The sequence below is a fragment of the Hippoglossus hippoglossus genome, chromosome 7 (assembly GCF_009819705.1).
Source record: "Hippoglossus hippoglossus isolate fHipHip1 chromosome 7, fHipHip1.pri, whole genome shotgun sequence".
NCBI classification, from domain to species: domain Eukaryota; kingdom Metazoa; phylum Chordata; class Actinopteri; order Pleuronectiformes; family Pleuronectidae; genus Hippoglossus; species Hippoglossus hippoglossus.
This window is the reverse complement of record NC_047157.1, coordinates 17,739,618-17,751,870: the sequence shown is the minus strand read 5'-3', so window position 1 is coordinate 17,751,870 and position 12,253 is coordinate 17,739,618. Positions and strand designations below refer to the sequence as shown.

The following is a 12,253-nucleotide window of genomic DNA, read 5'->3' as shown; positions in this document are numbered from 1 at the left end:
CTCTATATATAGACTCTATATACAGTCTATGGTAAAGGGCCATATTTAATGAAGAGTTTTCTATCATGTTGAGTTGATGTGAATAAATCAATAACCTGAAAGTGATTTGATCAAATAAAGTTACACTTATGCGATACATTTGACATACATTTTATAGAAATTGTATAAGTGTATAAAACTTTAGAACCTCTACATGCTATTTGGTTGATTGTTTCTTGTGGCGTAAATGTCACATGTCAATGTCCTAAAACACTTAATCAATCATAATGCTAAATTAAAACTCCTTATAATAACCCAATTGATTTTTTAAAAACTTATAAATGAGATTTTTAGCTTTCTATAAAGAAATGGGGCCTTTTTAAAAATGTTAGTAAGTCATGAACTAATGGCCACACTAATGCATCCTTCCTTCAGAGGTCAGGGGTTCAAAAAGTAAACAGCATGAGTCATCAGTGCGCCGCAAAGCTAAAGGTCAAAATAAGTTAATTTGGAGGGTTCTCCACCTACAAATTAATACACTTCAACAAGTTATCACTCATATTTTAAGCATCATACAACCATTAACATTAATGAAAACATTAGTAACCATTTAATAAAGCTTTCCAGCTACCTGGAGGACCACCAAAAAGACCATAAAAAGTACATCATTTGTTTAAAGGGACAGTGTGTATGTTTAAGAGACATCTATTGGTGAGGTTGCAGATTGCAACCGACTGAATCCCCCCTCCCCTAATCCATCTGTTTCTATGTAGCAAAACCTACAGGGGTCCTCAGGTTAAGTAAAAACAGGCAAGACCATTTTTAGAGCTGGTTACCTTAGCTTAGCATAACAGGAAACAGCTAGAAAGGGTTGGCCTGGTTATATTTAAAGGTAACAAAGTCGACTGTTAAAAGCCATGTAAACTCTTCAGTTTGTGGGATTATGTGTGGATTGTTGTGGGAACATTGACTCATCTGATGTATTTTTGTCATGTTGATGCCCTGAGACATAATGTCTGAATAAGTGAACAATAAAGGTCCTTTGCAAACCTGTGGACGGAGCCAAACTTGTTGCATCTAACCTATGATCTCCTGGGTGTAGCATCAAAATGAATGGACAGACATGAGCGCAGTGTCATTCTTCTTATCTAATTCTCTACAAAAATAAGCCTATTTCACTTGAAAATAGATTTATAGCTTGGGAAGGGAAATACTCCTTATGGACATTTACACTAAAGTTTAAAAAATAAGCGAAGTTATAGAATGTCTTCCTTTGTTGATCAAAGCAACAACACTAAACCCAGATTTCATGTTTATCAATCTTGTTGTTGAAACATGTGAAATCCCAGAGTGAAGCTGAGTTTGTATAACACTGTGTGAGATTTAGAAGGCAGAAGTCTATTTCTCACATGTCCTGGCCTCAAACATTGTTCCTCAGAATCAGGAAGGTCATGCATTAGGGCGTGAAGAGGTTTCGAGGATTGAGGTTAGCCACCAGACAGACGTCATAGCTGTCGTGCATGGCTGCTCGTCTTTCCACCACCGTCCACACATTGTCCGCAGGATCCAGTTCCAAAATCTCCTTGGTGATGATCTCATGACGGCCTGCAGTCATGAGACAAAGTATGGGAGTTATGGTTGACCAAAATCTAATTTCCATAGAGATACTGCCTCATCAGTAAGCCGGTATTCCCTGGCACTGAAGTAGACCCAACATCTGCCTTGTGTTTGTGGAACAGGACGGATTTCAGAAAGCAAAGGACATTTGACCACACTGTTAAACTGATGGACATGGTTCTTGTTGACCGTGGGTCGGTTGGGTGGCACGAATCAGATTGCCCCTCTGGTGCCGCCCTAAAGTTAGATGGTGATGCTAGATGCTATATAAAGAAGCTGCTGGAAGTAATTAACATGCTTTCAGTCACTGACCTGCCCCCTTGTAGTATCCACAGAGGTAGAGCTTTCCCTCCACTACTCCTATATTGGTGGCGTTGGTTCGGAGGGAGAGCAGGGTAGTGGGCAGGGTTGGTCCTGCCCTCCAAGTGTCTGTATCTGGGTTATAGATCTCCACGGAGCTCAGACAGCAGCGTGATTGTCCGCGGTCTTCTCCATCGCATCCTATACCACCTGAAGACAACACACACACATTATCTGGCTCCTTTTCTTCTCGAAGAAATGCATTTGCTGCCTTGCTTGTGGTCTGACCTATTACGTAGATTTCTCCATTGAGGACAGCTGTGCCGCAGCGGTACCTGGAGTACTTCATCCTGGAACACTCGGTCCACCTGTCCTTTCTCGGGTCAAACTGAAACACGCGGTTACTCAACTTGTCAGGGTCATCGTCCGGCTGATCCTGGGGGAGAAGAAGGCAGCAGATTTCAGGAATATATGGAACAAGGAAGAAAAAGACAAGAAAATCATGTGAGAAATGAGAACCATGATTTAAGACTACTGTGTGTAGGGTAATTCTGTTGGTTTTGTTGTAGATAACTGAGATGTTGCAACCTGTTGTTCAGCTTATTCGTCTCACTATCCCTTGCTCTGATGTTGTGCAACTGTTGGCTTAAAAAAAAATCTATTCTCATTCTTATAAATTAGATCACTAGAGGGCGCCAAAGTCTGTAAGTGTGATCATTGTGGGAGTCACTGTCATATCCTAATCTTTCACTGTTGATCTCATTATCCAACAACTTGCAGAAAAGACTCACAGCTCATAGTAGATTTTACAGGTGACTCAGAGATTAAATGGCAAGATCTTTGTACACAGCTATGTGTGGACCAAAAAATCTACCAACTATCATCTCATATAACAAATACACTACAGCTGATGATGTAAGGTAATGAGAAAGAATCTTCACATCACATTTTGCAGCTGAGCTCCCCCCATTTAAACCCAGTTAGAAAAGGCACAGAAACAGAAATCTCTCGTTTAAAGCACCTATTCCATACTAACAAAATTGTGTAAAAACACTTTCACCCATAGGGCCTGACTGTAATACTATTGACAGGTCTTTCTCTGTACCTGTGGTGTCCAGCCCCCGAGCACATAGAGGTGCTCCTTCAGGCTCACGGCGCAGTGGCAGGCCAACGGTAGAGGCAGAGGGGCGAAGCTGAGCCAGCTGCCTCCTCTCTTCAGCGACCACCTCTCCACGCTGTCTGTGATGATGTAGTGATTGTGCATTTTCATCTGACCACCTATCATGTAAAGTGCCTCGCCTATGAGCCCCAAAGCGTACATGTCCCTGTGTGCTACTGAGCACAACTCCGCCCAGCTGCTCTCCTCGGAATTATCGTACCTGGAAGACAGACAGACGGTTCAGATCTGGTTCTGAATGCAGTGTCACTCAAACATGTGCGTTTCTTAAAGATTACACACACACCTGTAGATGTCCAACTTCTTCCTCCTGTGTTGGTCGAATGTTTCTATGGCCACCACTATGTTATTGTCCCGTGTCACTGCCCCCGCTGTGATCTGTCCCGTACCTCCACAGGCCCTCAGTGGAGAGGGGATGTAGCAAGTTTTTCTAGCATGGGGGGCAAAGCACAGACTGAGGTCAGCAAGTCCTCCGCGTCGGGCAGGCACTCCTTCCTTATTAACCCCACCCAAACAGAGCAGCAGGTCAGTGGCCTCCATGCCGTAACGAAGAGCCGGACGAGGTGGAACTGATGTCTCACAGTGATCTGAGGTCTGGAGAGCAGCATCAATCATCCCAAAGCACTCAGCATCCCGCAGCAATACCTGGAAGATTCATTTATAGGCATTATATTCTGTCAGTTTACTAATCACTTGGAAAATGTGGGTAAAGAGTCTACAATTTTATCACTTGGCCTTTCCCTCCGAATATCCCTTCTCACTGGGTTTCTCCTCCTGGCTTTGCGGAGGAATCCAGGGTCCACAAGTCCCAGACGGACGAGCCTGAGCAACTCCACAGCCTGGGCTTCGCTCTGCGAGTCCCCTCTTCGCCTCTCCACCCAACGCAGCACTAGCTCCAGCACCATCTCCTCCTGTGATATGTTGAGGTCATCTGAACGCAGGAGATCCCCAAGACTTTGGGCGTCCAGGTCCAGCACTTCGTCTTCTTCACAAACCTAAAGAGAGCACAACAAATAAGGGGAGAAACAATTACAATGTCTGAGTTATAGAAATTAACAGAATTGCAGCAGAATTGTGCCGAAGGAAAACTTCCCAAAGCATCTCATCACCTGTGTGTGACTCTGCATAACAGAGCAGAGAGTTTCTGCCATCTAGTGGCAGCAACAAGTAGCTGAACAACTTAAATATGACTGAATGTTAAGCAGCCTAATTTTGGCAAAGAGCATTTTCAAAGAGTTCATCTATTCTGAGCCTTTTAAATAGGCCGATTTCAAGGAACCAATATAAACATATTGTAATATAACAAATTTCATAAATCATTTTCATATCATGCTTTATTGTGGAGTCACAATTTTGTACGGCTGTAATTGAGAGAATATTTGACACGAGTGCTACTGAATGCCTCACCTGTGCAAAGTGCTGGCAGAGGTATCTTAAGGCGCAGTCAGCCAAACCAGTGGCCCCCAGGTCTCTGGCCCAGTGGTATAGACCAACACAGTTGGAGGGGTCCATACTGGTCTCCATGTGGCTCTGACACAACCTGAAACAGTGACAATGAGGGAATAAAATAGGGTCCATAGTTCAAATGGGCCACTGCCCTCTGCACTTGACAGTTACAAGGAGGATAACAAGTCTCCTATCTAATCCCATATCCTGTCTATTCTGTTTATTTGGTAATAATCAACATCCTACATCCCAGCCTCGTTTTTTCCACCTGAAGGCTCCGTCCACATGGAGCAGGAAGGCAGCAGCAGCCACTGCCTGGATGTTGTCATTGGAGAGGGGGAGTTCAGCTCGGTACATGTAGCCCAGTAGCAGATCCAGGCTGTGAGTGGGAGTGTCTCTGAGTGCTACCTCTCCTCCCCGGGTCTCTTTCAGACCACATGTGAACATAGCCTGGACACAGCAGATAATAATAATGATGATACATGAGAAAAAAGACAAAAATTGCAGACAACCACTCACTCAATTCTATCAAATGTGTGCAAGGCCACTTTACCTGGAAGTAAGGGCTGAATGCAGACAGCACAACCTTGTGGCAAGGAAAGGGAATCCCCTCGGCCAGCAGCACCACGTCCGTGAGCTCCTCAGCGGTTCTCATCCTCTCCAGCTGCCTGAGCAGGACTGAGCCGTGCTCTGCAGAGTCCATCACCGTGGAGTCCATGGGCTCTTGTTCAGGGTGGGAGCAGAGAGAAGGCTTGGGGCAGAGCACCACCAAACACACATAACAGGAAAAGTAAGAGAGAAAATCAAGGGGGGACTTCTAAACCTGAATAAATCAAATGTCAGTAGTGTAAAGTATGTTGCTCCCTCATCATTTGACCATATCAAACAAAATGAAACTCCTGGTAAACCAACAGCTAAACTTTATATTTTCATTCACTTTTTTCATGCCAGTGGATGTTATTTGTAGCCTAATTTGAGCTCAAACTACTGTATTTGAATCACAATTTGAATGGACCATCCATCCATTCATCCATCTACCACTCATCCTTTGAGGGCAGCATGTGGTTGGACCTACTTGACATGCTGCATGTACTATGTTACTTTGTTCAGTGAACTTAATCCATGTACACTCACAAGTCCTTCCTCTTCTTTCCAGCTGAGCTGTAATGAATAACTATAGGGTGTTGTGCTTTGTGCTGCTGATCCCTGTGTGATTGCACAATTTTTTGTATTATTATTATTATTATTATTATTACTTTCCGCAAACATTATTATTTCTATTTAGATTATTTTAATTTATACATTTTCTATGCTATGAATAGTGATTAATAATTTTGGAAGCAGATAATCTGCATGTATGAATTTCAATTAGAAAAATATATACTGTATAAAAACATCAGGACCATATAAAATCAAAGCACAGACAACAGGAGGAATATCAAGTGTCTCCAATAATACTTGATGGTTTCACTCTGCTCGTACAGACGACTTTCTTTTCCATGTCGACCAGGGTCTTAAACTGGATCTGGCCACCAACTCACACACTTTTGCAGACGATGTCGACACCGTCAGTGGGCGTGCCAAACCTACACAGGCCTCTGGACTCAATGCAGACATGCACAGGCAGCTCACAGCATGAGCAGTAGCATGTTAGCATGTGCTTATCTAGCGCTAACACAGAGAAAACAGCCATCATACCAGTGTTGTACCGAGCCTGTCCACAGCCAGGATTTGGATGATGACACTTTTGATGTCTTAAACTGCTGCAAGCTGGTGTGTTTTTATTTATTATTGGACTGGCAGGTCTGTCTTGTGTTCTAGTTGCTGCCTGTGAGTGCGGCTGTGTCATGCTCACTGGTGAAAAGGTTTAAAATAGACCAGCGAGTGCCACTGGTGCTTAGTGGTGTTGTTGGTCAGTTCAGGTTTCCAGAAGTCTCTGAGCAGCAGTGACCATTCAGTGTTTCCCTCTCATTCATTCTGCCCTTTAAAAGTCATGCACATATCTCCAGAACGTGATTAAAATACCAAGGTGTGTATTTCTCCTAAAAGACATGATCTATATTGACATAGATTGTTGCACTTGAGGATGTTTTGTAATGTGAGCTGGGAGGAAGAACCAGCATGCAGGTGTTGACTTTTTTTTTAAATCCCAAGACAATCTCATTAAGTTGAACAGGGTCATGAACAGGAAATAAATCCACATTTTGAACAAAACACTTGGAACCAATCACACTTTCCATTTTAAAACACACAGTATAGTTACGGTGTACTTGAAAGCACACGTCACGGCTATGTTGTTGTTTGCCATCGACTGTGACTCAGCAGTTTCACGCACTTTCACTAAACAAAATAAGAAGTCAAACATTCACAACAAACATTCAGCCGGGGAGGTGTGTCCTGTTATCTTAGGCTAATTGGTTTATAACAATGTTTCCATGCACATTTAAGCACACTGCATTACACAACAGCAGCAGCTAAACAATCCGTACAGTCGTGGACTTCAGATTAATCAGTGACACCAGGTCAGGTCAGGTTGTGTGTGTGTGTGTGTGTGTGGACCTTTGGCCAAACGTGTGCTTCAGGATGGTCTCGGTCGACAGAGCATGAATGTGAAAGCAGATACAAATTTTATCTAAATCTAATACAATACAATACAATACAGAATACACATTTGAAGGTATTTTGCCCAAAATTGACTCACTTGATCTTGAACTCTTATTCAGTTTACCATTTGAGGGGGTGGTATTTTTTCTTGATTTGAAAACTTTTATTTTGGGACTAGTGGCAGTAAATAGCTCTAAGAATAGTAGTGTTGGTCAGTTGGTCTTTCTCCTTTATCACCCCTTTCTTCATAGTCATTTGTATATACGATATGAGTCATCTGCCATTTCTACAGTGCATCTGGAAAGTATTCACAGCGCTTCACTTTTTCCACATTTTGTTATGTTACAGCCTTATTCCACAATGGATTAAATTATTGTTTTTCCTCAAAATTCTACATACAATACCCCATAATGACAAAGTGAAAAAAGTTTGTTTAAAATGTTTGCAAATTTATTAAAAATAAAGAACGAAAATATAACATGTACATAAGTATTTACAGCCTTTGCTCAATACTTTGTTGAAGCACCTTTGGCAGCAATTACAGCCTCAAGTCTTTTTGATTATGATGCTACAAGCTTGGCACACCTATTTTTGGGCAGTTTCTCCCATTCATCTTTGCAGGACCTCTCAAGCTCCATCAGGTTGGATGGGGAGAGTCGGTGCAGAGCCATTTTCAGATCTCTCCAGAGATGTTCAATCGGGTTCAAGTCTGGGCTCTGGCTGGGCCACTCAAGGACATTCACAGAGTTGTCCCGAAGCCACTCCTTTGTTATCTTGGCTGTGTGCTTAGGGTTGTTGTCTTGTTGGAAGATGAACCTTCGCCCCAGTCTGAGGTCCAGAGCGCTCTGGAGCAGGTTTTCATCAAGGATCTCTCTGTACATTGCTGCATTCATCTTTCCCTCGATCCTGACTAGTCTCCCAGTTCCTGCCGCTGAAAAACATCACCACAGCATGATGCTGCCACCACCATGCTTCACTGTAGGGATGGTATTGGCCAGGTGATGAGCGCTGCCTGGTTTCCTCCAGACGTGACGCTTGGCATTTAGGCCAAGAGTTCAATCTTTGTTTCATCAGACAAGAGAATTTAGTTTCTCATGGTCTGAGAGTCCTTCAGGTGCCTTTTGGCAAACACCAGGCGGGCTGTCATGTGCCTTTTACTGAGGAGTGGCTTCCGTCTGGCCACTCTACCATACAGGCCTGATTGGTGGAGTACTGCAGAGATGGTTGTCCTCCTGGAAGGTTCTCCTCTCTTCACAGTGCAACGCTGGAGCTCTGTCAGAGTGACCATCGGGTTCTTGGTCACCTCCCTGACTAAGGCCCTTCTCCCCCGATCGCTCAGTTTGGCCGGGCGGCCAGCTCTAGGAAGAGTCCTGGTGGTTCCAAACTTCTTCCATTTACGGATGATAGAGGCCACTGTGCTCATTGGGACCTTCAATGCTGCAGACATTTTTATGTACCCTTCCCCAGATCTGTGCCTTGATACGATCCTGTCTCGGAGGTCTACAGACAATTCCTTGGACTTCATGGCTTGGTTTGTGCTTTGACATGCACTGTCAGCTGTGGGACCTTATATAGACGGTGTGTGCCTTTCCAAATCCTGTCCAATCAACTGAATTGACCACAGGTGGACTCCAAAAAGTTGTAGAAACATCTCAAGGATGACCAGTGGATACAGGATGCACCTGAGCTCAATTTTGAGTGTCATGGCAAAGGCTGTGAATACTTATGTACATGTGGCTTTTTCGTTTTTTATTTTTAATAAATTTGCAAAAAATTCCCAAAAACTTTTTTCACATTATCATTATGGGTTATTATGTGTAGAATTTTGAGGGAAAAAATGAATTTAATCCATTTTGGAATAAGGCTGTAACATAACGTGGAAAAAGTGAACGAGGGTATAAATGAGGGTAGGTCCCAGAAAAAAAAATCTCTCTGGCCACATGGAAATCTTTATCCCTGAACAGGTTATAAAGTACCTCACCTCCGCATCCAGGCGGTTAAATGATTGAACTTGTTATTTACCTATTGATAAGATGTGAGCAGCAGCATCCTATGCTTGAAAGTCTCACACGGAGTTAATGTCACATCAATCCAAAGATAATGAGTTTATTGTGTTTGTCTTTCTTTGCTCTGCCGTGTTGGTTATCATGTGCAGAACCAACATATATACGTTTCTTTCCTAAGACCTTTGAGAGAATCTCTATTTAGAAATTCCCCTAAATGTCTCTTATGAAACATCATTCAACCACATGAAAAATAAACTGCTGGTTTTATTGTCAGACAGTTTCAATATTGATAAAGCTGTGGTGAGATTTGAATGTTCCACTCACCTCTGGGAGGAAAACAAAGATGAGACATCTGCAAACAGTTTCACAGTTTCACACCGTGCTCGCTCTTAGTTTAATCTCTCCCTGTCTTTATCTCACTCTATCGCTGTTAGAAGATTTTGTTTTTTTCTGTCAAAAAACAAGTGCACACAAAACAAAAATATGCACATATTTGATACAACAAAGATGTGGGATCACAAAAAGTTTAAACACATTTCCAAATGGAACATCTTTCTGTCTGATAGTTGCATTTTTTGTATCCTGTCACTTTCAATGTTTTATAACATATGACCGAAGGACTGCAGTTGAAAATCAACACTGGCACATGTGAGAAAGTGTTTATTAATGCCCATATTTATGATGAAAATGAAATAAAAATGTATAATAAAAGTTTTTGAAAGTTATAATTTGAATAAGAATTTGTTTATTTTTAAACAGGAGTGGGTTCACTAGCCTATACTTCTGTAGGTGCCTGGAAATAATGTGCAGTGTAAAATAATTCTATATTAGTATTTAGTATATTAGTAATTCTATAGTGGTATCATATATTTATTTACACATTAACTATTTAACTTATAGCTATTTCCGCCGCACCAACATGAGTCAGCAGTAACAATTTGAAATAGTTAACTAAAAGTAACAGGGTTTGTGGTTGCAACATGTGGCCTTGGCTACTCCCAATAGAACCACTGCAAACGTGACAAAAGATACCAAGTTTAAACATGGACAATGACAGGAAAAGTCATTTATTAAAAAAAAGAGAACTTTGACAATTTAAATAGATAATGTTGAATAATGTCAGGGGTTAATAAAAACAATTGTCAAAAAGGTTTGACTTAAGTTTGTGTAAAGCCATAGTTACTCTGTTGTGGTGGAATTTTTTTAAATTATTAAATGGGTGTTTACTTCATTTTTGTATAATCTTGTTTTGTATAATCTGTAAATGAGCTGAGATGAGGTGGCGTTGTTGAAGATTCTCTCTGGTTATTCTTTCAGCTGCACTTAGTCATCGAAGTGTTTTAGTTTTAGTCGTATACACATTTACATATGGAGCCAGGGTTAATATGCGCAAGAATGTTTCCTGTTGCATCCAACACTCATCTACCACAGTTAGTCATTTCATTCACAAAACAGAAATCCCCTCCTGTCAACCACTTGCTCCTTAACGTACTTTAAATGCGATGGCTTTGCCATTTTTCAATGACACAACAGAATCTGAAACATAAACATCTTGATACGTCGAATCGTGTCTTTATTCACAGAGGGCAAAACGTTCCGGCTCAGAATCAGACACCACAAACATGGTTTAGTCTCAGGTATGAAACTTAATAAGCTGTTTTTATTTAGTAAGGGACAATGTTTTAATTGAACAGGATAAAAACACTTAACTGGCCACACAGATTTAATATACAAACTAATTTATATCAGTCGGCCTCCTCATAGTAATCAAGGAGGAAGATTAATTACCTCCACCAGGGAGGGTGTGTATTTAACCCCTGTCCGTTTGTTTGTTTATCAGCAGGATTACACAATAAAAGAATCCATAAAAACTGGGTCAAGAATCAACTCATTAAACTTTGGAGCCGATCCAGAAAAGAGGTAGTTCCAGGTACTTTTTTGTCACTATTTTTAACATTGCAAGATAGAGATTTTATTTACATTTTCACCAATTTCCCTGAGAATAGTTTATGAATCTTAATCAATGAAATCAGGCTCATTTAGGGGACGTATAGCAGATTTAATCGTGGTTTCATAGGGGACTGTTGGGCCTTGGTGGAGGCATGTGCTCTACTGAGTGTCAGTCCAGTTTTATACTACTGATCATTCTTCTTTTTATTTAAACTGTCATATAAAACTTATTGGGCAATAACAGTGGCATAATGTGTTTGGTGATTTCCTGCTGACGGTGAAAATATTGTGACTGTAACTCCTGACTGAGGAAGATTGGTCTCCAATAAAGATAAACAGGTGCTTACACACAAACCTAACTTACAAACAGCTCCATCAGTGAGAGGTGTGTGTGCTTAAAGGGATGATTCACAGAATTTATAGTCACTCATTATCTACTCTCCACTGTGCCAATGGAGGGGTGGGTGAAGTGTTTGAGTCCAAAAAACACTTTTGGAGTTTCAGGGGTAAACAGTGTTGCAGCCAAATCCAATGCAATTGAAGTAAATGGCGACCACTACTTCAAACGTAATAAAACAACAGAAAGAAACACAACATGCCTCCATACTGCTCGTGTGGTGTCATCCAAGTCCGCAAGCCCTGACATTCAAATTTGACTCGAAATGATGTCATTTACACTGTGGTTTAATCCTAAAAGTCTGCAACTGCAGTGTGTGCGTGTTTCCAGTGTGTGCGTGCAAATGTGAACGCAGCTCCGAGGAGGATATCAGAGGAAATTTAGGCTTAAAACTTGGTGTAAATGATACCATATTGGATTTGGCTGCAACACTGTTTATCCCTGAAACTCCAAAAGTGTTTTGTGGACTCAAACACTCCATCAGCATAATGGTGAGTAGATAATGAGTGAATTGAAATTTTTCGCTGAGCTATCCCTTTAATACAAGAAAAGAAATAATACAACATTTTATCTTTAACTTAGAGTTATGTGAGTATACAACCAGGTGTGTGTTTGTTAGCGTGTCTCTCAATGTCAGAATCAAGTCTTTTATATACGGATTGGAGTGTCTACCACTTTCTGGCCCTCCAGCTGCAGTCTTCAGCAGGATCATCACTATAAGCAACACTTATAGTGTATGTATAGTTTATGGGTATAGTTAGTATAGTTATAGTACCC

General features: G+C 41.4%; 1 protein-coding gene across 3 annotated transcripts; it reads right to left on the bottom strand.

The window, feature by feature from the left end:
- Positions 1–1,271: 1,271 nt before the first annotated feature.
- On the bottom strand, positions 1,272–6,684 carry LOC117765344 (kelch repeat and BTB domain-containing protein 12-like). 3 transcript variants are annotated; one of them, XM_034591838.1, is made up of 10 exons: positions 6,218–6,684; positions 5,073–5,285; positions 4,788–4,969; positions 4,481–4,613; positions 3,835–4,068; positions 3,360–3,718; positions 3,002–3,275; positions 2,185–2,332; positions 1,909–2,106; positions 1,272–1,584 (listed from the first exon to the last, which is right to left on the bottom strand). In XM_034591838.1, exons 2-10 carry the CDS (start codon positions 5,235–5,237, stop codon positions 1,436–1,438), a joined length of 1,842 nt encoding a protein of 613 aa, XP_034447729.1. In that variant the 5' UTR covers positions 5,238–5,285; positions 6,218–6,684; the 3' UTR covers positions 1,272–1,435. The 3 variants fall into 3 exon arrangements, with proteins under 3 accessions (XP_034447729.1, XP_034447728.1, XP_034447730.1); XM_034591837.1 differs by having other exon boundaries at positions 5,073–5,270; positions 6,218–6,683; XM_034591839.1 differs by lacking the exons at positions 4,481–4,613; positions 4,788–4,969 and having other exon boundaries at positions 5,073–5,270; positions 6,218–6,679.
- Between the last annotated feature and the right edge of the window lie 5,569 nt (positions 6,685–12,253).